At 34.5% G+C, this 27,441-nt stretch overlaps 1 protein-coding gene across 1 annotated transcript in view; it reads right to left on the minus strand.

Annotated features, from left to right (window-relative positions):
- The window catches only part of Fam169a (family with sequence similarity 169 member A), a 46,771-nt gene that overhangs the window by 5,788 nt on the left and 13,542 nt on the right, over positions 1–27,441 (minus strand). Inside the window, exons 5-9 of the mRNA XM_027927642.3 lie at positions 15,208–15,387; positions 7,356–7,484; positions 6,741–6,853; positions 3,737–3,776; positions 3,101–3,251 (exon numbers count right to left, since the gene is read on the minus strand). Coding sequence (XP_027783443.2) covers positions 3,101–3,251; positions 3,737–3,776; positions 6,741–6,853; positions 7,356–7,484; positions 15,208–15,387 — 613 coding nt within the window. The remainder of the gene's footprint in view (positions 1–3,100; positions 3,252–3,736; positions 3,777–6,740; positions 6,854–7,355; positions 7,485–15,207; positions 15,388–27,441) is intronic.

Here is a 27,441-nt window from a genome sequence, read left to right on the forward strand (position 1 = left end):
ATTCAACCACTGAGCCACATCCTCAGTCTTATTTTGTATTTTATTTAGAAACAGGGTCTCTTGTGTTGCTTAGCGCCTCGCCGTTGCTGAAGCTGGCTTTGCCATTGCTAAAGCTGGCTTTGAACTTCTGATCCTCCTGTTTCAGCCTCCTGAGCCACTGGGACCCCCAGGAATCCTTTCTTAACAAAGTAACATTTCAGAGATTCAAACAGTATCCTCCAACCAACAAATGGAAAAACTTGCAGGGAGAAAACTAATCTCTTCATTTTCTCATAAATTTGTTCTCTTCCCCACATTGTTGTTCTTCTCAATCATGTGAATTAGACCTATCTTTTATTCTACCTGTATATTATCAGCTCTTCCTTCTATTAGAATGAACATGTATCCCAAGTTTATCTGAACAGTCCAAAATTATGGATACTGGCATTATTATTATATATTTTTGTGGTGATGGGGATCCAACCCAGAGCCTCCTGCATGCTTAACAAATGCTCCACTGACCAACAACCCAAGCCCAATTATTAATAACATCCCTATCATACTCAAACATATCAGCATGGATAAAAAGTTATAATGGTTTAATACTAACTCCAAAATGATTTTCCAGAATATCACTTTCTATTCCCATTTTCAAGGCTCTGCTTTAAGCCCCAATTCTCTGTTGATCACTGTAACTTCTCAACTCAACTTTGGACCTGCAGCATTCTTCATCAAAGCTCTCAGAGTTGTCTTTCTAATATACCTATTTTTACTTGTGACAGAGCAGGTCAGAAAACTTGAAGGGTAGCTGGACTTGGGGACACAGGCCTGTAATCCTGACAGTTTGGGAGGCTGAGGCAGGAGGATCTTGAGTTCAAAGCCACTCTCAGCAAATCAGCAAGACCCTATCTCTAAATAAAACATTTTAAAAAGGGCTGGGGATATGATTCAGTGGTTAAGTGACCCTGGGTTCAATCTCTATTACAAAAAAAGAAAAGAAAAAGCAAAACTTGGAGGGCTCTTTACAAGCTCTTTGAATAAAGTATATCTCCTCCTCTCAAGGCCTAAGGTTACCAGAGCATTATTTTTTATTTCCTACTAAACAGATGCTATCATTCACCTTATGTATCAGTTATCCTACTCAACAGTGCTCCTAATTTTGTGCATTTAGTCTGGATCTGTACTAGTATAGTAGCCATAAGACAAGTCACTATTTTTAAATTTAAATTAATTAATATTAAACGAAATTTAAAAATCCAATTCTTCAGTTGCACTAACCACACTTCGTGGTACACTACCTAGAGAACATCGCCACCCGTTGCAGAAAGTTCTATTGGGCAGCACTGGTCTGTATCAGGGGATCAGTAACTTTTCCCTTAATCTTTGTGAGCCATATGGTCTCTGTTCCAATTTCTCAGCTCTGCAATCGTAATCCAAAAAACAATCAAAATAAAAGATGCATAAACCTAATGAGCATGGATATCTTACAATAAAAAATTTACAAAAACACAATAGGACAAAAACAGGTGGCAGAGCTGGGGGGAATAACTTAGCAGTAAAGCACTTGCCTAGCATGTGCAAAGTCCTGGGTTTGATTCCCAGCAATGAAAGAAAATTACAGTAGTTTAAAAATAAATAAATAAATAAATAAAAATTAAAAATCCAGGGGCAATTTGGCTTACAGATCATAGTTGGTGAACTTTTAGATTAGAAAGTCTTCTTTCCCAACTTTGCTGATTGTCTTTTTATCTTTGAAACCCTCACTTCAAATGCCAAATCTCTTCATTCCCTCAACTGAACATACTCCCTTTTTTCTCTGCATCCCCTGCGTTCTTCAGTTTTATTATTGCTCTATCACAATCCAGCCTGTAGTGCTCCTAGCTATGTACATGTCTGTCTTTACCAAGAGGCAGTAAATTCTTCAAGGGCAAAGATGATGTTGTACTCCTCACTATGCCTAAAGTAGCATTTGAGTGTTTATTCTTACTGTTATTGTTCTGTTTATGAAAAGCAAACAAATTACTCAATAACTGATATTCAATTTAAAATGCACTATTATATTCCCTTCTAAAAGGGTACTACATCAAAACACTGCTCAGTGACAAAACACTGGGGTTGTCTAAAGTCTTATTCTTTTCACTAATTACTAGATTCAAATATTGCTTTTAACATTGTAGATTCTTTACTAAAATAACACCTTTAAATACTTAATTATGCAAATTTCCAATTCTTTACATAATGAAATTAACACAACTACAGAATCCTCTATCTAACAAAACAATCTGACAGCAAAAAGACCAAAGCTATGAAATACCTAAATGGTTGACTCCAGAATGGTTGATAGATCTATTCAAGCTGAAGTCTAATTTTATTATAAAATTTAAAATCTTAATAAGACACAAGGAAGGCAGAGAACAGCATTTCCACCAAAGTGTTCTGTTGATTCAGTTGACTACTAAGTTTGTGAAGAACTGACTGCATTATTTATGGTTATCACTTAGAAATTATATCCAATAGCCCAATAAAATGGATGAATTATAAAGTAAAATTAAGGGGTTTTAGCCAGGCATGCCTGTAATCCCAGTAGCTCAGGAGTCTGAGACAGGAGGATCACGAGTTCAAAGCTAGCCTCAGCAACTGTGAGGCACTAAGCAACTCAGTGAGACCCTGTCTCCAAATAAAAATACAAAATAAGGCTGGGGATGTGGTTCAGTGGTTGAGTGCCCCTGAGTTCAACACTTAGTACCCTCCGCACCCCGACCCCCTGAAAAAAGAAAATTGAGGGTTTTTAAAAGTTGACTAAGCTTCAATCATTACTAAAAACTACACCATTGAATTCAAAATGGTGATAATGACACAGCTGGGATAATATAATGACTAAAATATTCTTTATTTTCATACATGAAAGATTATTCAATAGAGTTTATTCTCTGTTACTAGCAATTGTTCTTATCACACTGTCAAGGAAACACCTCTGGGAAGCATAATCAATAATCCTGTAGAAGAATCCAAAGATAAACTCCCACACCAAAGGCATTTGCTCACAATGAAATAGTCCCCACCTGAAGTAAAAGAAAAAAATAAAATAATAATAATGGAAGTAAAATAAACAATTCTTTACTTATTTACTGAAGCTGTCAGTGAGGTCTGGGCAGTTTTTTCATCTTCCCCTTGAGAACCACTAAAGTCAGAATCCTGAAACCGCTTTCCAATCTTTGGCCGCTTTAGATGACTGCTTCGAGTACGAGTAGAAACAGGTGTTTTTTCATGACCTGAGTTAAAATAGGAAAACTGTACTCAACTGGGGCTGTGCAGAAGGATTATCTACTAAAATACACAAAAGTTTAAGAACTATGATAGTTTACATACATTCCCACTGCTGCACAAGTTTACCCTTTCCTAACAAAGCTAAGAAAACAAGGTGTTTTTATCTAAAATAACTTAGTGAATATTTATTCTTCACATTTTCACATTACCCTCACTTTTGAAAGCAGTTCTTGCATATTCTCTTACATACTCTCCAAATGATTTTGGGAGATACTGTCATACATTACAGTCCCTATTTCACACGTAAGAAAAAAAGGGAGAGAGAGGTGTAACAGCATCCTCAGTGCCCATACACAGCAAAACCGGGGGCAGCGATGGCTTCAGGACCCAGATGTGGATCTTAGAGCTGTGTAAGTCTTCACTTCTAGTCCCACACATGCCTGATCCTCAGTATCTCAAACACTTATGATGAATCAGATGAATTTCTTACCTTCAGACGTGCTTGCAAAGGTCTCCTTTAGAGAATCAATCTAAAATAGAGATATAGATTAAAATCTAACATTTGAAATTATTTTTTCTCCCTATGGATTTATTTTCATTCAGTTTGAAAGAAAAAAAAATTTAACTTTTTCAACTAGCACTTTTCATTAAAGTTACTTTGAAAGTGAAAATGTTATGTTATAGCCTCAGTTTATTATGAACCTAAGAACCTAAGTATCTAATAAGTTATAGGTGGAGTTTCCCAGTATTTTGTCCTCAGCCACCTGCTCTCCTCACTTTTTTACCTATCTTTATCTTAACATTTATTTGCTAATGAATCTTCATATACAACTTAAGCTCCCCATCTTCTACCCTGATTTCCAAAACTCTATTTCCAAAGGAATTACCTCCTGTGTGGACAGCCCATCCAATTTCACACACAGCCTATCCCAAAATGAATCTTATCTTTTCCCAACATTACTCCCTATGGAGGCTAATGGTAATAGCAATTCAATCATTGTAGCCAGAAACCTATGAAGCAGGACTACCTTCTTCATATCCCTCATTCAATCAATCAATCAATCATAAAGCCTGTCAATTGTGGCTGAATATCTCAGAACTACCCTATCCATTATTTTAATATGGGCCTTAATTATCTTTAATATGAACTATTCCAACAGCTTCCTCACTGGTATACCTTGTTCTAATAATATTCTAATTTTTTCTACCACAATGACAGAATGATGGTTCCCAAATTACAAACTATGTCACAGCTTTGCTTAAAATAGTAATTTTAAAACTTTAATGGTTTGTCACTGCACAGAATACAGACTTGCAAACTTTTCAGTAACAAACATCTCTTTTATATTAAACATGCCATTTTCTTTCACATCTATGTGGTTTCTTTTTTTTTACATGATATCTTCCAAAATGCCATAAGAACTTTTAGCACTGAACTCCCATATGTTCTTTTAAAGTCTTCCCCTGATATATACCTCTAATCACTTGCTCAAATAATTAAGACAATTTTTGTCCTGTAGTATATTTGTTTACTTACCTGTTTCCAACAATGGATTATTATTTCCCATGTATACAAGAACCATATCTTTATATGCCCAAGTACACCTACTCCATTATTAACCATCATCCATTCATTCCTCCATGTTACACTTATTGAAATCCTAACATATAGGAGGCATGCAGACTTCAGAAGCTCTATTTAAACTATGGTTGACAGTAATTAATAATATGTTTCAAAATAGCTAGGTGAAAGGAATCTGAATGTTACCAACACATAGAAAGGACACATGACTAAAGTGATGCATATGGATATAATTTGATCATAACACATTGTATACATGTATACACACTGTACCCCACAAATATGTAAAATTATTTGTGTCTAAAGATATTTAGTATATTTATAGAACACAAAGGAATAACTGAGACAAATGGTATGATAAAAAATCTTGTCTTCAAAAAGTCTATAGTTCAACTAGAAAAGATAAAGATGAATAAATAAAAGATAAGAAAAGATATACAAGCAATTCATTTAGTATTTTATGTATCTAAATAAGGAAAAGCAAATAAAAACACCATCATCACCTACAGAATAAATCATGTAGTAAATAACTACATCCCCGTGTGGTTACTGATAAAAAGAGATTTAAATATAAAGCTAAAGAGATACAAATATTTTCCTTGAACTATTTAAGCCTTAAACTAATATGAAGAATCGGAATTTCTAAAGTGAAAGAAAACTTATGCTTTCAACCTTAGACAAAGTATCACTACAATGTATTCTCATTCAAATGACACATTTAAAATTGCTTAACTTAATATTAAAATAAATAATTTCCTTCAATATATTTATGGAAAGGGAAGACTCCACTTTCTTTGATTTTATTATATTTGGCAAATACTAAATGGACCTTTGTGTATCTGAGGAATTTGGACTATAACAGAAAAGAACAGGAACTTCTTCTGCAGTACCAAAAACATCAGTTCTAGACAAGAATCTGCTAAGTCCTGTGAATTCAGTAATGAAACCTGTTCTACTTGCAGCATACCTAACATTTGTAAAGTATATCCCTTCTACAAAGACCTAGCACATATAGCCTCAAACTTGCCAAAAAAAAAAAAACCTACATAATCTTTAACCTACTATTATTTCCACTTCTAGAAATTCCTATGTGGAGGGAAATAATTACATCTGCACAAAGATTCATGTATAAATGTTCTTGCTCCTGAACCAATTAAAAAGTTAAAAACTTAAATGTTCTATGTTAAGGAAATTAAAAATGCTATTATATTACATAAAAGAATATAGTGTGCTATTTCATGTTTTAAAACAGTAAAGCCATGGAAAATGCTTATAATATTATATTAACAAAGCAACTAGAATTATTTAAGAGAATAAATATATTTATAAAAATATATATAAATACATGCTGATAATGTATACTAATAAGTATACATTATAACAGTGCTATAACTGAGCAGCAGGATTGTACTATTATTGTCTTCCATATTATTTTTATTTATTCTAGATTTCCTTTAATTAGTTTGTAAAATTAGTATTAACATGATTAGCAGTATTTTTCAAAGCAAAGTAAGTACTTAATAAACAATACACAGAAGGTGCCAAGAAAACTAATGAAGATGAAATATCTAAGTTTCTAGAAATTAACTATAACATTTAAAACTTAAATACAGCTGGACGCACCCGCCTATAATCCCAGCAGCTCAGGAGGCTGAGATAGGAGGATCTCGAGTTCAATGCCAGCCTAAGCAACTCAGCAAGGCACTTAGCAACTCAGCGAGACCCTGTCTCTAAATAAAAAATATTTTTTAAAAAGGACTGGAGATGTGGCTCAGTGGTTAAGCATCCCTGGGTTTAATCCCTGGTATTTAAAAAAAAAAAAAAAAAACCCACACTAAATGTAAACTTAATCTGCTTTAAAGAAATGGAAATATCACTATTACTTCCTTTAATGAACATACAATGTACCTACAGTTAGCTGCATCTCACTGGATTGATTTTCCTCAGTTCCCACTTCATACTCTGGAACAGTTGCAAGACCATATTCTCCAGACACAAATCTTTTGGCTTCATTCTGAGAACCCACTGTGTGCAGAAAGTTTCTGAATTATAACCCAATCAATATTTGGTTTTATATAATACTGTTTGTACTGATTTTCATATACACTCTTAAAAGCAATCTGAACAGAAAGGTACTAAAAATTTAGATGCAAATGTTTCCTCTACAGCACCTTATAATGAATTATTATTATGAAGACTCTCAGTTACCTTACATTTTAATGGTGCTAGGGAGAGATGCTTGTGATGACACACTACTTTGGCCCCCAGAAGCCTATTCTATGCTGTTTCAGTAATCTGTGTTCATTTTTGTACCCATCAATTCCTACTGGGCTGTTACATTCAGCTGGGCTCTTCTAGGTATCTTCATTACTGGTGACTTGAAAGTCAATGTATAATAAAAATTCAGACAAGAAGGTTTGTTACTAGAAAGATATTGTAACATACCATTACTATGGACTGTAAGACACCACCATTATAAGACACTTCTTTTTAAACTGAACTGTGTTCAAGCTGAAAACACTCTCACCTGTAATTTTAAGTGTTTCTCTCTGTAATGCTCTGGTGACTGGTATTCGCTGGTACCAGTGTCCAACACCCTCTACTTCCCAAATAAGTTCGTGGTCTCCTGGATATTTTTCAAAGTATTGCTTGCAAGCTGAAAAAAATATTTAGAATTTTCTAGAAACCTCAAATATCAATTGTTTTGAAAAACAGAAGATCAAAGATAAGCTTGCTAAACAGTGCTAGAATAACCCTGATATCAAAACATGACCAAAGCAACTCAAGAAAAGTATGAAACAGTCTCATATATAAGGAGAAATCCTATAAAATCTCCAGAAAAATCTATAAAATCTCAAAAGTTTTAACACACTGATGAATCTAAAACAACAATCAACATATGTCAAAATGGTATCATTTATATAAAGTTTAAAAACACATGAAAAAGGGACTGGGGATATAGTTGAGAGGTAGACTGCTTGCCTTGCATGCATGAGTCCCTGGGTTCAATCCTCAGTACCACAAAGAAAAAAAAAAAAAACTAAAGAAACAAAAATGTTAAAGCCACTATGGAAAACAGTTCAGCAATTCCTCGGAAAGTTAAACATATGACCTAGAAATTTCATTCTCAGGTATATATATCCAAAAGAACTGAAAACAGAAACTCAGATATTTGTAAACAAATGTTCAAAACAACAATATACACAATAACCACAAGGAAGAGAAAACTGCAGAGTGAGGCAGTTCAAAGCCAGCCTCAGCAATTTAGCAAGGCCCTAAGCAACTTAGTAAAACCCTGTCTCAAAATAAAATATAAAAAAGTCTGGGAATATGGTTTCCGTGGTTAAGCACCCCTGGGTTAAATCCCCAGTACCAAAAGAAAGAGGGAGGAAAGAAATGTTAAATTTTATTTTACACATATATTTAACACAACAAAAAAACTTGGGAGGAAAAAAATTCAAAAGGGGCTGAAGATATAGCTCAGTTGGTAGAGTGCTTGTCTCCCAAGCACAAGGCCCTGGGTTAAATCCCCAGCACCACCAAAAAAAAAAAAAACAATTTAAAAAGTACAATAAATGGGGCTGGGATTGTGGCTCAGTGGTAGAGCGCTCGCCTAGCACGTGTGAGGTCCTGGGTTCGATCCTCAGCACCACATAAGAAAGAAAGAAAGAAAGGTATTGTGTCCAACTATAACTAAAAAATAAAATTACAATAAACAATATTTGACTCTTCCCTTCTTTCTCTCTGCCCTCCTCCTCTCCTCTCTCTGTTCTTTGCCTCTCCTTTTCTTTGGGCAGCCCGCCAATAAAATCTCTTGGTTGAAAAAAAAAAAAACAATATTTGAACATAAATATGAAACCATGAGCAGAAAGGATACATACCAACTTCAGGAGTACAATTACCTCTTGGAAGAAAAGGAGAAAGAGGGAGGGAAGGCTTCAAAGAGAAAATCAATGGCATCTACAACAGATGTTGAACAGACTGAGTATCCCTAATCTAAAATGCTTGACATGTTCCAGATTTCAGAGCTATCTGCAATTTAAAATATTTGATCTGGTTAAGCATCCCTCAACTAAAAATTCCAAATTCAAAACTTCTAGAGCCCAAAGCTACTCAAAAAAGTTTTAGATGTCAGAGCATTATTTATTTCAGATTAAGGATGCTCAACTTGTATTTAGTTCTCTAAAAATAAACTAAAACAACTAGGCAAAATCTTAATATTTTAAAAATCTGTATACTTGGATGAATGGACCCTAGTATACTATTCTATTATATAAATAAATTATAAACATCTAGTGGAAATTCATATTTGTAGGCCTCCCCAAGTTCAGCTTAACATGTAACTGGGCATTTTCCTGTTCCTCTTTTCAAGCCACAAAGAGGGTGCCCATAGATTGTTACAAGAGAGGTTTCTATGGGGCAACGGACTTTTGAGTGAGGGAAGCTCACACATACACCTGTACACACTCACTGGCAATGTTCTGGGTATTACAGATCTAATACCCCTTATCTGCAATGCTTCAGACAGAAGTATTCTGGATTCCAGGCTTTGCTTCATATTTTGGAACATTTGCACACGCACACTGAGATATCTTGGGGTTGGGACCCAAGTCTAAACACAACACTTGTTTATGTTTCATGCCTATCCTATATACTTAGCCTGAAGGCAATTTTATTCAATATTCTTAGTGAACTATATCTTGACTACAATCCATCACATGAAATTGGATGTGGAATTTTCCACTTGTGGCATCATGTCAATGCTCAGCAAATTTCAGATTTTAGAGCATTTCAAATTTCAGGTTTTCTGATTAGGGATATCAAGCTGTAACTGCTCAGTCACCTAGGGTAAGGAAGACAACGATGGTTACTGATGGACATATACCATAAGGAAGAAAGCAACCTCTGATTTCTATCCCCTGGGTTTGTTTTTTTGTTTTTGTTGTTGTTTTTGTTTTGGGGTTTTTTTTTTGGGGGGGGGGCAGTTAACCATAGCACAGTATAGAAACAAGCAACATAAGAAACTTAAATTATAATATCTGACTCCAGTCTTTTGATACAAAGCCCCTAAAACTCTTGTAATTTCCTGAGTGATGTGATTATTAAGAAAACCTTTTGAAAGTAAAATAAAGATGTTGTGTCCACCAAAAACTAAAAAATAAATATTAAAGAATTCTCTCTCTCTCAAAAAAAAAATAAAAAATAAAGGTATTTTGTCTAACTACAACTAAAAAATAAATATTGAAAAAAATTTTAAAAAAAAGAAAAAGAAAAAAATAACCTTTTGGTTTCTGCCCTGGTTCCTGAAACACAGCTCCTAACACCCTTGTGAATAAAGGTGACCAGAGAATCCTTTGATCTAATATTTGGTCTCTGACCTCTGTTTCTGACAGAGAGCTCCTAAATTCCTTGGAATTTCCTGGGTGATAAGAGTGTTTTCTGTTCCAAAACAGCAACTCTTGGTGGAGACTGGTCACCAGAAAGTAAAGCCATGATAGAAATAAGCTTGGAGATTTCAGCCCCACTCCCCATTCTCTAGAGAGAGGACACCCTTTATCACTCATATGAAATAAAATACATTAAGTAAATAATGTATTTGCTTAATAAGGTTGCTTAAATAAGGTTTGCTGTATGAAGTCTAACATTTATACAGGTACACAGTTTATAAACACAGAAGTATGTCTGCAAAGATGCATAAGAAACTGGCAATATTATTTGCCTCAGGAGCAGAAATGATGATTGAGAGGACAAAATGGTAAACTTCTTACTGAAATACCGTTCATATCTTACATTTTCTGACTGTACTTCCTATTTAGTGGAAATAATTCAGTTATTAAGTTGCAAAATGTGACCAAAATAAATATTTAAAACAAAAATTTTTAACAAATTAACATAAATATAAAAATTATTGTTAAATTAAAAATAGGATAAGCCAATCCTAAAGAACCAAAGGCCAAAGGTTTTCTCTGATATGCAGATGCTAATTCAAAATGGGGTGGGGGGAGAATAGAGGTATTTTGGACTAGACAGAGGGAAATGAAGGGAGAGGAGGGGGCAAAGAGGTAGGAATGATAGCAGAATGAATCGGACACTATTACCATATGTGTATACATGATTATATGATCTGTGTCTTGTAAAACCAGATGAATGAGAAGTTATACTCCATTTATGTATGATGTGTCAAAATGCATTCTACTGTCTTGTTTAACTAATTAGAATAAAAAATATTTAAAAAAACTGACAGGACAAAAAAATAAAATAAAAATAGGATAAGATGAACTAAGGTAGATTTTGGATATGTAACATTCTAATCTTAATAACCCTTAGATTTATTCAAAGTATTTTTACCTTGTTTTGTTGTTGTTCTTGACAGCTATTTCAATTTGCATTATGTCACTCAAGGAAAAATTTAAGTTACAAGTTGAGTATCCTTTTTCCAAAATGCTAGGGACCAGAGTGATTCCAATTTCAGATATTGGGAGAACAAAGAGGTAGAAATATTTCATATACATAATGAGATATCTTGGATATGACCCAAGTCAAAATGCAAAATTCATTTATGTTTTATATACACTCCTTATGCACATAACCTGAAGGTAATTTTACACAATATTTTAGATAATTTTGTGCATGAAACAATTTCATGGTGTAGAATTTTCACCTTGTGGCATTATATCAATTCTTTAAAAATTTCAAATATTAGAGTAATTCAGATTCTAGATTTTCAGATTAGGGATGTTCAATTAGTAATAATCTCAATAAGTATTTACAAAACTTCTTTTATTTTTTTTTTAAGAAAGAGAGAGAGAGAGAGAGAATCTCTTTTTTTAATGTTTATTTCTTTTTTTTCTAGTTTTCAGCGGACACAACATCTTTGTTTGTATGTGGTGCTGAGGATCGAACCCAGGCCGCACGCATGCCAGGCGAGCGCGCTACCACTTGAGCCTCCCCAGCCCACAAAACTTCTTTTAATTGGTGAAAAGTCAGAGACTCTATTTGGCAGCAGAAATAGTTCCAAATTTTTTAAAAATCATACATTAACTAAGTTGTAGAAAATCTTGGCCTATTTATTTCATGTATCTACAGTACTATGCAAACCAATTTCATATACGAAGGTGATCATCTACTCTAGATCAACTCCCCCTCCCACACCTGGCACTCACTACCTATTTGGAGAGTGAACAAATTTATCTCTTTCTTTAAAAACCTGCAATGTAGCCAGGCACAACACACCTGTAATCCCAGTGACTCAGGAAGCAAAGGCAGGAGATCTTAGTTCAAAGCCAGCCTCAGCAACTTAGCAAGGCACTTAGCAACTCAGTGAGACCCTGTCCCCAAATAAAATACAAAAAAGGGCTGGGGATGTGGCCCCAGGGGTTAAGCACCCTGGTACAAAAAAAAAAAAAAAAAAAAAAAAAAAAACTTGCAATGTAAAATACTTCAATATTCCTAAAACATCCAAAAGTATTACTGGAAGCAACTGGAAATCACCAAAGAACTACTGGACATAACTGCAACATCAAGGAACTACTAATAAAGTTTAAAAATTGAATGAAATCTACCTTTTCAAATGTAGTAAGCACTGTTTCTTCCAACAGAGTCAGAAAGAGAAATATAGTGATGCAGGGACCACATAGATTAAAATAGGAGTATTAGAAGGAAGACCAAAAAGAAGACAGAGAGAGGACAAGGAAGGAGGAGAAGGGAAGGGAAAGGGGAGACAGTGGGGAATGAAAATGACCAAATTATGTTATGAATATGTACAAATATGTCACGATGAATACTACTTTTATGTATAATTAAAATGTGCCAATAAAATTTATACTTTTAATTATTTTCAGATTTCAAATTCTTACAAAATTATATAGATGATATCAATAAAACACTGTGAGAAACTCTCTTATTTAAACTGAAGGAAAAATGAAGAGCTCAAGCTCATCAAGACTTCACAAAAAGACAGAAATCAGCAAATACTCATCTATAATTCATTCTTCTTGTCATTACAAAATCATAGAAAAGACTAATACTAAGAAGGTAATCTACCTGCAGGGGATGTCTTTGCATTCCTCTCCCAAATTCAGTAAAGGGGTAATTAAAATAATCTAATTCAGAATTATCCTAGGGCATGCAATGCCCATATTACTCCCCCGAATGGAGCTAGAGAGAAAATGATTCAAAATGGGCAGGTAACATCCAGCTTTTTGGATCACTTTTGATATTAGAGTGGGAGGGAGGACTTGGAATAAAAAGGTCTTCAGTGGAAATAAACATCGGATGTTGGACTGACAAAAATCAGTAATAAATAATATTTTATATTTCTAAATTAATTATTTTCCAGGATTAAATCTTACATCATTAAAAAAAAGGGAGCTGTATGGGCTTAAATCACCTAATGGTTTTTAAAACATCACCAAATGGTATATTTATTCAATATAAACTAAACAATATTGAAAATTATTACAGTTATAATGAATCCACATTAATGACTTCCACATTGAATAAGGAAGTAAATTTCAGAAGAATTCACAGAATATATATTTGTATAAAGTCTTAAAATACGTAAAACAATATAATATATTGTCTGATAATACACACATATGTATTAAAGGTCTAAGAAATGCATGGAAAAAGTAAATGCTAAACTGAGAATAGCACCTGTCTCACGAAAGGGAATGTGTTCAACTGAGTGAACAAGAGGCTTCAAGTGTAGTAGCAACAATGCATTTCTCATGAAAGGTACATGCTGAAAGGTGTATGAGTACTTGTTACCTCATTCTTTATACTTTTTTAATTTTTTTTTTAGTTTTGATGGACACAGTACCTTTATTTATTTATTTTACGTGGTGTTCAGGATTGAACCCAGTGCCTCATAATATGTGAGGCAAGCACTCTGCCACTGAGCCAAACCCCAGCCCTCTTTATACCTTTTTATGTCTGGAATTTTGTTTTTCTTCATTAAAAAGTTACCACAGACAGGGGCTAGGGCTGTAGCTCAGTGGTAGAGCGCTTGCCTTGCAGGTTTGAGGTTCAATCCTCAGCACCACATAAAAATAAATAAAATAAAAGTATTGTGTCAAACTACACCTAAAAAAAAATTTATTTTTAAAGATACCACAGACAAATAACCCAATGGGAAAAAAAATGGTCAAAAGATCTCAATAAACATTTCTCCAAAAATGACATATAAATGGTCAATGCTAACATGAAAAGATGCTCAACATAAATCAAAACAATAAAATGCCATTTCATATTCACTAGGCTGACTGTAATAAAAACAGATAACAAATGTTGGCAAGAGGGTAGAGAATGTACGCAATCCTATTGTTATGATGTGGATATGAAATATTCCCCAAAAGCTCATATATGGGACAATATAAGAAAATTTAGAGGTGAAATGATCGGGGCATGAGAGCATTAATCCAATCAGTGAATTAATCACCAGACAGGGATTAACTGGAGTGATAATGGAAGGTAGATAGGTTGTGTGCCTTTAGGGTATATATTTTGTCCTAGTTGAGCAGAGCAAGTGATATCTCTCTGTCTATGTCTGTCTCTGTCAGTATCTCTCTCTCTCTACTTCCAGGTGTCATGTTCCCAGGCGCTTCCCTCCACCACACCCTTCCACCATGATGTTCTGCCTCGCCTCAGGCCATGAAGAATGGAGTCAGCCATCTATGGATTGACAATCTTTTAAAACCATGAACCCCCAAATTAACTTTTCCTCCTTAAAATTGATCTTGTCAGGTCTTTTGGTCACAGTGATGAAAAAGCTGACTAAAACACTCACATACTGTTCATGGAAATACAAAATACTGCAATCATTCTGGATCAAAATGTTGTATATCTATACAATGGAATATTATTCAGCCATAAAAAGAAATGAAGTGTTAATGCAGGCTACAACATGGATGAACTCTGAAAGCATTATGCTAAGAAAAAGCCAAATACAAAAGGTCATATACTACGTGATTTCATTTATATGAAATCTCTAGAATGGCTAAATCCAGAGACAGAAAATAGATAAGAGGTTGCCTATCATGGGATGTTAAAAAAAGGGGGTTGAGGGGAATACAGTATGGCTTCTAATTGGTACAAGGTTTCTTTTGGGGTGATGAGAATGTTCTAGAGTTAGTACTTAAAGCTGCACAGCCGTGAACAATCACTGAATTGTACATGTTAACAGGGTGAATTTTATGGTATGAGCCACCATAATCCCCGAAAGTCATATATCTGAGATCAAGGCACATTTATAAAATTAAAAGAGTAAAAAATTCCAAATTTATTTAATATTGCTAATATACACTTATATAACAATTCAGGAGAAACAAGCTGGAAGTGACAATAAGACCAGCTCACCCTTTTCAACTTACTCCACTGACCTGTATACATGAGAGAAGACAGTGGATACCGCAAACCAAGTGCATCTTCTGTGAAGGAATCTACGAAGTCCTCCAGCATATGAAGCCCAAAATCTTTGCCTCTGAATTTCTTTCTTATGAACATTGTATCAAGAACTGGCAGTTGGTAACTTTGGGTAAGAAATGAGGCACATATGCTTCCTGTGGTAGTAAGAACAGAAACCCAACAATTTTTCACATTAAAAAGTACATATATATTTAGTGAAACTGAGTTAACAATCTTCCCAAAAACATTTATTTTTTTCTACATCAAGAAGGTTATGAATTTTATAACGTGTTTTCCAGCTTTTACTACTTATCACAATGCATACATACAAGGAGAACTATGTATTTTCTTTGCCAACAGCATTATGTAACATAGGACAAATACTGTTTACTGACATGTAAACAGTATACATATAGTCAACAGTATACTTGACTATATGTACTATATGTACTATCATTGTCTATAGACATACAACTTTCAAACTCAAATATCAAAATTTCAAATTCAAAACAGTATTTGATGATTTTGTAACCTTAAGTATTTACTTCAAACCTTAGAACCTGAACATTCAACATTGCCCTTCACTTTCTCCCTAATGAGTATCATCTCATTTGATCTATTTGTTAATGATAGAAAGTATTCAGTTCTCAAACTTTTAAGAACTCTGAATTAGACTAATTGGGGACATTAGAAATGGCTAAGTCGGCAAACTTTTTCTGTGAATATATTTCTAAATACATTTTATATGTCAGGAAATAATTTGTGGTCTCCAAGTATGTCTCTATTGTAAAGTATGGCTGATTTCTTTTAAGAATCCTGGTATATATATTTGGGTTCTTACCACCCCAAATGGATATCTGAACTCCTTTAATATGCATGAAGACAGTCTGCCAAGTTGAGGACAGATGACAGGGTTTCCCACTTTCCATTACTTTTAGAATTCATAATTAAAAAATCAATATTCTCCCTCTTGCCTCAAATAAACTAATTCATAGTATTTTGGAAAATTCTAACAATGTAATTCCAATAAGAAGCAAAATGTCAGATAATATCTCACTGACTTCTACCAATCATATCATTTGATGAGTTGACTGATAAAACAAGACTTTACAGTTCAACCAAATAATATTGAATTATTTATGATTTAATTTATGATTTATGATTTAATTGGAGAATTTCAATAACTTCTTATAACAATCTCCAAGACAATCAATTAATGTAAATTTAGAGGACTGGGGTTGTGGCTCATTGGTAGAGCGCTTGCCTGGGATGCGTGTGGCCCTGGATTCGATCCCCGGCACTCCATAAAAAAATAAACAAATAAAATAAAGGTACTATGTCCATCTACAACTAAAAAAAAAATTTTAAACTAAATAAACAATAAATAAATTTAGAATACATAATGAATATTTTATAATATACTTAGATCTCAATTACCAACATGGACTTAGAATGTTTCTAGGGGACTAAATATCTCACATTAACCTAAAAGTAGTTCCATCAACACGCTTAAATGACCATTACTAGTTTTTAATGCCTTGAAAACAGAGTTTTCTCATAGCAAAAGAGACATTATTATTTGTAGCATTTCAAGTTCAAAGTACACAAGAAGGACAAATAAGAAAAGGCACTATCTACCTGGTTTTCAATACAAAACCCAAAGATCTATAATTGTTAATTGTGTATGCCTTGAGTTTCTTACAAGAGAATACTAATTACATGAAGGAACTTTCCTATAAGTTGTCTTATTTCACAGTAATATTACTTCTAGGTGAGAAAAGGTAAATTCTTCAATCTAAAATGCTCACTTATGGAATAGTGTTCATGAAGTTTAAAGTTCTTACTACTATCAATTCATCACATACATGTTCATCTTAAAAATAGCATTCTGGTTCTCTTTACTTGCCTATACTTTAAATACTTAAACCTCTCCAGGGTTCAATGTACATGTTACCAGAAATATCAACAGTTGCAGAAAGCATAATTACCTAGTTTAAAAAAAAAACAAAAAACCCACAACCTGTGGCACCAGGTGAAGATTTCATTGAAATTATTAACTTAAATCAAATTTCATAGCACATATGATAAACTGAATATTTGTATTCCTCAAAATTCCATCTTTGAGCTCCTCTCTACAAATGCTCTCTATGGGTAATCTTATCCATTCACAAGGTTTCTGCCATTTATGCAAACACTAATGTCTATCTTTAACTTCTACAATGCAGGATAAATGTAAAGAAAGCAAAAGTCACATGAACATTTCTACAGCCAGAGAAAAAAACATGACAAAGCCCAATAACCATGATAAAAATACAATAACCTACAAAAAATATACTGCTAACATCATAGTAAATAGTAAAAGACTAGATATTTCTGCCTAATCAGGAATGAGACAAGGATGGTCACTCTTACTACCTACATGTACATGATATAATTTTGTTTGAGCAAAAATATTAAGGAATCCATTAATAAACTATGAAAACTAAAAAACTACAAACATTGTTAAAAGAAATAAAAAACACCTAAGTAAAAGAAAAGTGATTCTATGTACATGGAGCTGAAAAGAAATTTTGACATTAAAATGTCAAAATCTCCCAAACTGGGCTAGGGTTGTAGCTCAGTGGTGGAGTGCTTGCCTAGCACGCATAAAGCACTGGGTTCATGCCTCAGCACCATATAAAAAGAAATAAGTAAAAAAATAAAGGTAATGTGTCCATCTACAACTAAAAAAAAAAAAATTAAAAATAAATTTCCCAAACTGACCTATAGGTTTAAACTCTGAGCTAGATTTCTTTGCAAAACTAACTTGCTAATCCAAAAATTCACATGGACATAAAAAAGATCCTAAATACCAGAACAATTATGGCAAAAAACTTCCCAATTTCAAAATATACTATAAATCTATGGTCATCAAGACAGTGCACTGATGGCAGGAATATAGATACAGGGTTCAACAGAACAGAAGTGAGGGTACAGAAACAAACACTCTTTTATGGTCAATTAATATTCCTATAGAGGAACAAGACAATTTTATAGAGGGAAGTCTTTCCAATGAACAGTGCCAGAACGACTGAATGTTCACAAACGCAAAAGAATGATGTTAGACCCTTCCTTGTACCATATACAAATCATAACAGCAAACAGACCATAAATTTAAATTAATGAGCTAAACTATAAATATCTTAGAAGAAAGCAAAGGTGTAAGCCTTCATCATCTTGAGTTAGACAAAGTCTTCTCAGAACACTAAAAGCACAAATGACAAAAGAAAAAGTAGATACAATGGACCATATCAAGATGAAAAACTTACATGGTTCAAAGAAAACCATCCAGAAAATAAAAACACAACCCACAGAATGGGAAAAATTACTTCCAAATTACATATCAGAATAACTGTATTCCAAATACTTAAAGAACTCTTACAACTCAAAGACAACAACTAGATTAGCTATTTCCAGGGACTGTGTGTACGAGAAAAGGGAATGACTGCTAATGAACACAAGGATTCTCTTTTTTTCAAGTAATGAAAATGTTCTGGGGGCTGGGGATATAGCTCAGTTGGCAGAGTGCTTGCCATGTAAGCACAAGGCCCTGGTTCGATCCCCAGCACCAAATAAATAAATAAATAAATGAGTGAGTGAGTGAGTGAGTGAATGCGGCACGTGATTCTGGATTGGATCCCCATTAAGGATTTTTAAAAAAAAAAAAGGAAGAAAGAAAATGCTCTGGAATTAGATAGTAACTGAAAATAGAATGAGAAATGAAGACATGTACACATCCTTAAACATCATAGCAGCATCATTCAAAATAGCTTTAAAATCAAAAAGTTAATCAACTAATGAAAGACAAAACTGTTGAATCATATAAGAGAATATTATTTAATCATGAAAAGGAATGAAGTGCTGATACATGCTGCAATGCAAATGAGACTTGAAAACATTATGCTAAGTAAAAGAATTCAGACCCAACTAGGCTCATATTATATTATTTCATTTATTTGAAATGTTCTAAATAGTACAAAGTTTCTTTTGGGGTGATGAAAACTACCTAGAATTGGTTGTGGTAGCAGTTGCACGATTGTGTAAATGCACTAAAAAAATTGAATCATACACCTTAAATGGGCAAATGGTGCCATATATGAATGTCTCAAAAGCCATCATAAATGTTAATAAAACAAAATAGCAATTTATACACATGACTCCAATAAACCCTTTAGTCAGATTTTTCATAGACTGTTCTAAAAACAGTTCCTCCACCAGTTCACCAATTTCTCAGAAAACCTCACCACCATTTGCCTAGTTACCCAGAGCAAAAAGTCTAGAACCCATCCTTGACTCCTTTCCAGTCCATGTACATCTATCAGAAAGTCTGAGGCAGTAATAACAATACTCCTATCCTAACTCCTTTTGCCCAAGCTCACCATCACCATTCACTAAGGGTTTCCACAACAACCAACAGAATTTTCAACCCTGCCATATCTCTGCATGCCTTCACCTGGTTTCCCACACAGCAGCCAGGGACCTTGTTTAATAAATATATATATTTAGTTGCAGTTGGACACAATACCCTTATTTATTTATTTTTGTGTGGTGCTAAGGATTGAACCCAGTGCCTCTACAACTGAGCCATAACCCCAGCCCCCAACCAGGGACCTTTTGGGGGCTGGGATTATAAGATAATTCCACCCCCATTCTTAGAACTCTTCATGGTTTCCCATCATCCACAGGACAGTTTTCAAACTCCTTCTTTGGCCTAGAGACCTTTCAGGATACAGCTCCTGACTCTCTCCAACTCCCTGTCATTCATTCCCTGTACTCTAACCACACCAGCCTTCTCCCTATTACTGAAGCACTCCAAACTTATCTCTGCCTCAGGGCTTCTTCATTAGTTCTTGCCTGCAAGTCTCTTCTGAAATTTCACACATTTCATTATTCTGTCACTTCCTTCCTTCAGAAAGGCTTCCCTAGCCATTATTTTAAAAATGATATCCACTCATACACACTCTAATCTTTTAATCCACTAGACTTTTCTTCATAGCACCTGACAGAATACATCAGCTTGTGCATTCATTGCTATCACCTCTAAAATCTCCTAAGGACAGAGTTTATGAAATTTTTACTATCTCTCAATTTCTCCCTCTTAGCTCTCTCTCCTAACTTCCTGTCAGCCTGAGGTGACTTTTCTCTGTCAGCAGATTAACATTTCCTTTTAAACTTTCAGAAAATCAATGATCACATCTGAGGGGAGTACCTTTTTGCCAGCCCATTTCCTGGTTATGTCTGCTAACCTTAGGCTGTTTTCAGTAACTGACATCCCTACATCAATATTCACACTTACACACTCTTTAAACAATAGTGTTTTTTTAATATATTTTTTTTAGTTGTAGATGGACACAATATCGTTATTTATTTATTTTTTGTGATGCTGAGGATCGAACCCAGTGCCTCACACATGTGAGGCAGGTGCTCTACCACTGAGCTACAGTCCCAGCCCTTTAAACAATAGTTTTGACTGAGCTCATCATCCACACTGAAAATATTATACTGAGTTCTGGGGTCCATATACATATGCATGCCTCTCCCACATCCACCAGTTTACATTTCCAAGTATGTATGTCTACTTGCATGTCCCACAGGAACACTGACCTTTCCATGTCAGACTATCACCAAAACTGCTCCTCCTTTTGTACTCCCAGTCTTAGTCAATGGCCAATACCTAGGTACCCACGCCAAATCAACTAGATAACCCTGCTCCACCACTCCCTCCCCACACACAGGCAATGGAGTCACTGCACTGTCCACTGAAAAATCTGTTTCCATCTCTATTCCTACTGCTAATGACAGCCTTGACTTCCAAAGACAATTTTTCAACTCATCATCCAAGGCCTACAAAAATTATGTCCCTAAAATATTCCATCATGTTTCTCCATATATAAAATTCTTTGAGAGGTTGCTGGCCAATAAAATGCCAAACATCTTAGAGCATTTAGGACTGTACACAATGAAATCTTCATCTATACCTCCCTTACTTTTTAGTCTCACAGCTTATTCAGGGTGTAGCCCAGATACACCCTAAACTTTCATGACTTTATATAGAAATAGCCTGGTAAGTGTTTATTTAATAAGACTATTCTTTCCCTTTCTATCTTCTCTAACTAGGGATAGTTATCCCTCCAAAGACACTTTTAAATATCATTTTCTCAGTGACACATTTCTCCAGCTAGAATTAACTCTTCAATGAATGCTATTATTGACACCTCAAACACACCACTTAACAAACTGGACTGTAATTAGATGTTTACTGACTAAAGTTTTCTGCCTCGCTCACTAGATATTTGGTACTTTGAGGGATGAACCCATAACCAGTTTTGGTCATCTTTGTGTCTCAATACTATCTCCTCAATAAACAAAGCCCTTAAAGGAAGTATGCTTTTTAGATAGCTAGATCTTTACCTGAATAAAAAACCTATCTCATTTCTAACAGCACATTTCAGGAGCCCCAGACTCCCACTTGGCTTGCTCTATTCCCTAGGAAAATGACTATGACCTGGGAAGATGCTAAGTCCCTAACATATAACCACCAAAAAACTTCAGCTACATTTTGCCTTTAGCTGTATCATCAGTCTTTATCATTCAATATAAAAATAATCTTAAAATAGACCAGAAATCTTAATTTTAGTAAACAGAAAGTAAGTAATGTGTCTAAAAATATAGGAAGACGGGAAATCTCCCTCAAAAAAGACCAAAAGTCATGAGGAAAACCGACTTTCAGATGAGGAGGGGGAAAAGCACTTCCATTATATTTGGTATTTCAAATGGAGACTACAAAAAGCAAATAAGGGGTTGGGGTTGGGGTTGTGGCTCCGTGGTAGAGTGCTTGCCTTGCATGTGCAAGGCGCTGGATTCGATCCTCAGCACAACATAAAAATAATAAAATGGAGGTGTTGTGCCCAACTACAAAAAAACTATTTAAAAAACGTATGGGGCTGAAGCTGCTGTTCAGTGGTAAAGCACCTGCCTGGCATGTGTGAAGCCCTGGGTTCAATCCCCAGCACCTCAAATAGATAGATACATAGATACATAGATACATAGATACATAGATAGATAGATAGATAGATAGATAGATAATCCACTGACAACTAAAAACATATTTTTAAAAACTGGCAAAAAATGAACAAGTACACCCTGTAGTTCCAATTACAAATCCCTTTAGTGAATTAACCTTACAGTAGTTGTTTGAATTGTGCTTCCCCAAAGTATGGGTCTTCAGAGTAGATCCAAATGGTTCAGTTGAAGCCAAATAATCAAGTGAATTTCCAAAATGCTAATTTTGGTTTTGGGGGTTTTGTTTGTTTCTCTCAGCTTGTCTACATTAAAGTGTGGTGTCAGCTTATATGAATGTATATATTTATACATTTCCTGACAAGGCAAAATGTCGTAAAAATTAGGAAAGCAAGAATTATGCACTCAAAGAGAATATGAAGGCCATCTCAAAAGTGAGATTTTTATTATTAATAACAATATAAGACTTTCATTGTTTTCTAGTCAGCATAGCCCTTTTAACAGTTCTCGTAATTAATGGGATAGCTGAAGATTATTATTAAAGTTCAGCTAGTTTTGTGGTAGACATTGATTAGACTCTAGGCATAGTTCCATCTTTTGAAAGATTTTGGTTTTCCATACTTGCATAAATATCAAAACAGATTCTACTGTCATGTATAACTAAAAAGAACAAATTTTAAAAAGAAAATATTTAGGTCTTATTTTAATTAAAGTTACACAGGTACAATAGCCCTAGAACACTTTTTAGGAAAAAAAGCTGTTCTGTGACCCAACCCCCTCTCTGATCCAGATTCCTAAATATACTTCGAATCCTCCAGATACTTACCTGGTCTTTCTCTTATTTACATCAACCCCTCCCAATGACTTGCTGCTACTTCTTTCATTTTAAGCAAAATCAACTGACTTCCCAGTATGGAAGAGAACTTAACTCTTAAATAGATTCACAGACCCTGATCTCAGCTCTACCATAAACATACCTCCTATACATGCCCCTATACAGTCATTCCAAAATAGTAATTTCTAATTTTAGTTAGTCATATCTATGTAAATACTTTAGACAACTAAGCCATGTGTTGTAATTGTTTCTTCCTTTCTGCATTTGCCATGTAAAGCTGCATTTGGCCACAATGGAAACAATAGGTCCAGAATTATGACACAGCTCTGGATCTGGGGGTCCCTTTTCTCTCCTTAGTTTCCTAATCTTTCTATTTTTCTTTATTGCTTTCTTATTTTGGTAGAGCACAAACTCTACTCATTTCTAAAAGAAAAATGCATGAAGGCTAAATTATTGAGAAGGTCAACTAGAAATTTTTTACTTTCACACTTCACTGAAACTTGAGGCACAGAATTACCCTAGAAATATTTTTTCTCAATATCTTAAAGTGCTGCACTTGAGAAATTATTATTATTATGATTTTAGATCTTTCATATAAATCTTTCACTCTCTGGAAACCCACTGTCTTTTCTTTATCCCAAATCTTTGGAAATTTTATAATAATCTTAGTATAGGTCTACTGCTGTCCATCATGATGGATGCTCAATGTGGAAATGTTCTAATGTTCTATAGTTCTGAGAAATTTTCTTAAATTATTTCATTGGTAATTTCTTTTAGTTTCTCTGTTCTCTTCTTCAAACATCTATTATTCACATTGTTCCTCTATTTTTTTCTTTTGTATGATCCGTCATTTAGGGCTTTATTGTTGTTTTGCTCTCCGTTCTACTTAATTGCTCAATTTTATCTTCCTTGTACTGATTTTTTTTTTTTTTTTTGGTAACAAGATTTGAACTCAGGGGTACTCAACCCCTAAGCCACATCCCTAGCCCTATTTTGTATTTTATTTAGAAACAGGGTCTCATTGAGTTGCTTAGCACATCACCATTGCTGAGGCTGCTTTGAACTCCCTATCCTCCTTTCCTCAGCTTCCCAAGCTGGTGCGATTACAGGCTTGCACCAGTGCACCTGATTTTTGCATTAAATTTTAATATCCACGAGGTCAATGAACATCCTTTTAATATATATTGTTTTCATTTTCATGAAATGTATAGTGGGGCGTACTGACCATGAGCACCAAGGCAGGCTAATCTGGCCCTGGGGCCTTTCCCAACAGAAGCACTTAATATTTTTAGACTTTTATTTTCTTCTTAACCTTGTCAAATTTCTCAAAAAAAAAGTTTTTTGGTCATGTAACCATTAAAATAATTTTGAAATATCACATATTCACACATCTAACATTTCCATCTTAAGTTTCAATGATTACAAAGGATGTCAATTTTTACATATTGTCAATATTAACTTTTTGAAAATATATTTAAGATAATTTTAAACTCACAAAAATTACAAAACTATTACAAAGACCTCTGTTACCAAACTTCCCCTAATATTAACATCTTCCATAGCCAAATACTATTATCAAAACCAGAAAGCTGATATTAAACCATTTACTATGGACTTTATTCGAATTTCAACAAATTTTCCACTAATGTCCTTTTTTTGTTGCAGAAACCTTTTTAAGTTTGGTTGCTTCCGGACTTCCAGATTCAGATTTCAGCATTCCATTTCCACAAGTTTAACCTTTTCCCAGACTATAATATTTGCTGTTACACCTACCCTCTTTTTCACTATGCCATTTTGGATTTATGTTGTTTATGTTCTATTTTTAAAGAGTCTCAGAATCATGTTTCAAGATGTCCATGTAAACTCCTTTTAATAGAATTTAAAGGCATTGATAACAAAGGGCAATAAAGAACCATGAAAATACACTGCACTACAGAGTTCAGTTTGATAATTCCTTCAAGTAAAGTAACACAGCCCTCAATGAATATTCCTTTATGTTTTTGTTGTCTCTTTAGTGGTAATGAAAATGGGAACAGAGGATGGTGCATGTGTTCAAAACACCATCCTTTTTTTTTTTTTTTTGCTTATTTTTATTAGTGCATTATAGTTATATGTAATGTGGGGCTCATTTTGACATGATCATACCTGCATGGAATGTAATTTGCTCCATTTCAGTCTCTAGTACTTCTTCTTTTCCTACCCTCCAACCTCCCCCTGTTTACTTCTCTCCTCTACTGGTTTTCCTTCAAATATATTGTTTTTAAAAGTGGTGTTTTACAGATACACAAAGATGGAATTCACTATGGAATATTCATATATGTACAACAGAATAATTTGGTCAATTTCATTCCACAATTCCTTCCTTCTCCTGACCCTCCTACCTCCCCCCATAATACCCTTCCTCTAGTACTGATCTCTCACCTATATTCACAGTATACCCCCACACACACATGCATTTTTCTCCTTATTTTTCTCTAGCTTCCACATGAGAAGACATTTGACCCTTAAATGAATCAGGATTATTTCACTTAGCACGATGTTTGCTAGGTCCACATTTCCCAGCAAAAGTCTTACTTTCATTATTCTTTATGGATAAACTCTCTTGTGTATATATGCCACATTTTCTTTATCCATTCATCTCGACAGACACCTAGGATGGTGCCATAACTTGGCTATTATTAGTTGTGCTGCTACAAACACTGATGTGCCTGTATCACAGAAGTATGCTAATTTTAGTTCTTTTGGATAAACACTAAGAAGTAGGATAGCTGGGTCATACAGTGGTTCTATTCCTAGTCTTCTGAAGAATCTATAAACTGCTTTCCAAAGTGATCCTACTATGGGGCTGGGGATGTGGCTCAAGCGGTAGCGCGCTCGCCTGGCATGCATGCGACCCGGGTTCGATCCTCAGCACCACATACAAACAAAGATGTTGTGTCCGCCGAAAACTGAAAAATAAATATTAAAAAAAAAAAAAGTCTCTCTCTCTCTTTAAAAAAAAAAAAAAGTGATCCTACTAATTTGTAGTCCCAACAACAATGTATGAGTGTTACTTTTCCCTCCCATCCGACATCCGTGCCAGCATTTACTATTTGTATTTTTATCACTGTCACTCTAACTGGAGATGAAATCTCAATGCAGTATTCATTTGCATTTCCCGACTGCTAAGGATGTTGAACATTTTTTCATGTATTTGTTGGCTGCTTTTATTTCTTCTTTTGAGAAAATGTCTCTTTAGCTCTTTTACCCATTTATTAATTAGATGAGGAGGTTTTGTTTTGTTTTGTTTGTTTGTTTTGGTGTTGAGTTCTTCATGTATTCTGGATATTAATCTCCTATGAGAGGAACAGCTGGCAAAGATTTTCCTTATACTCTGTAGACTCTCCCTTTATGCTCTAAACTATTTCCTTTGCATAATCTTTTTAATATGATATCACCCCACTTACTGATTCTTGTTTTTATTTCTTGAGGTTTAGATGTCTTGTTAAGGAAGTTGGTGCCTGAGTCAATATGTTGGGAATGTTGGCCCAGTTTTCTTCTAGCATTTCAATAGTTTCTGGCTCAATTACTAGATACTTTGATCCACTTTGATTTGACTTCTGTACAGGGTCAAAGATAAGGTTTAGTTTAATTCTTCTAACACATGGATATCAAGTTTTCCCAGAACCATTTGTTTAAAGGGCTATATTTTCTCCAACATATATTTCTGGCACCTTTGTTGAGTATCAGATGACTGTAAGCATGTGGGTCTCTGTCTTCTATTCTATCCCTCATTGGTCTTTATGTCTGTTTTGCTGTCAATACCATGCTGTTTTTGTTACTATAGCTCTGTTACTGTATTTATATATTTTAACATTTTTATATTGTTTTAATTTTTTTTGTATTACTATTATTTTGAAATCAGGAATTGTGATGCCTCCACCACTGCTCTTCTTGCTCAGTACTGCTTTCACTGTTCTGTGTCTTTTAATGTTCCTAGTGAATTTTAAGACTTGGTTCTATGAAGAACCAATCCTCAGCTTTAACCAAAGCATCATCACTATAGCCATATCTTGACCCAATGCCCTGCCAATCAAAGTTCTTCAACATGCCACCCAATTTTTTTTAATTTGTTTTGATTTGATTCTGTGGTACTGGGGATTGAACCCAGGGCCTCATACATGCAAGGCATAAGCTCTACTACTGGGCCAGCATATAAATTTTAACTATAAAACTCTTCTGAGAAGAGTTTGTAAAAAAAAAAAAAAAAAAGGAGGTTGCAATGATTTGAGGATGATGTGTCCCATCCAAAACTCAATACCCATGAGATACTAAG

This window comes from Marmota flaviventris, chromosome 5, assembly GCF_047511675.1.
Source record: "Marmota flaviventris isolate mMarFla1 chromosome 5, mMarFla1.hap1, whole genome shotgun sequence".
NCBI lineage: Eukaryota > Metazoa > Chordata > Mammalia > Rodentia > Sciuridae > Marmota > Marmota flaviventris.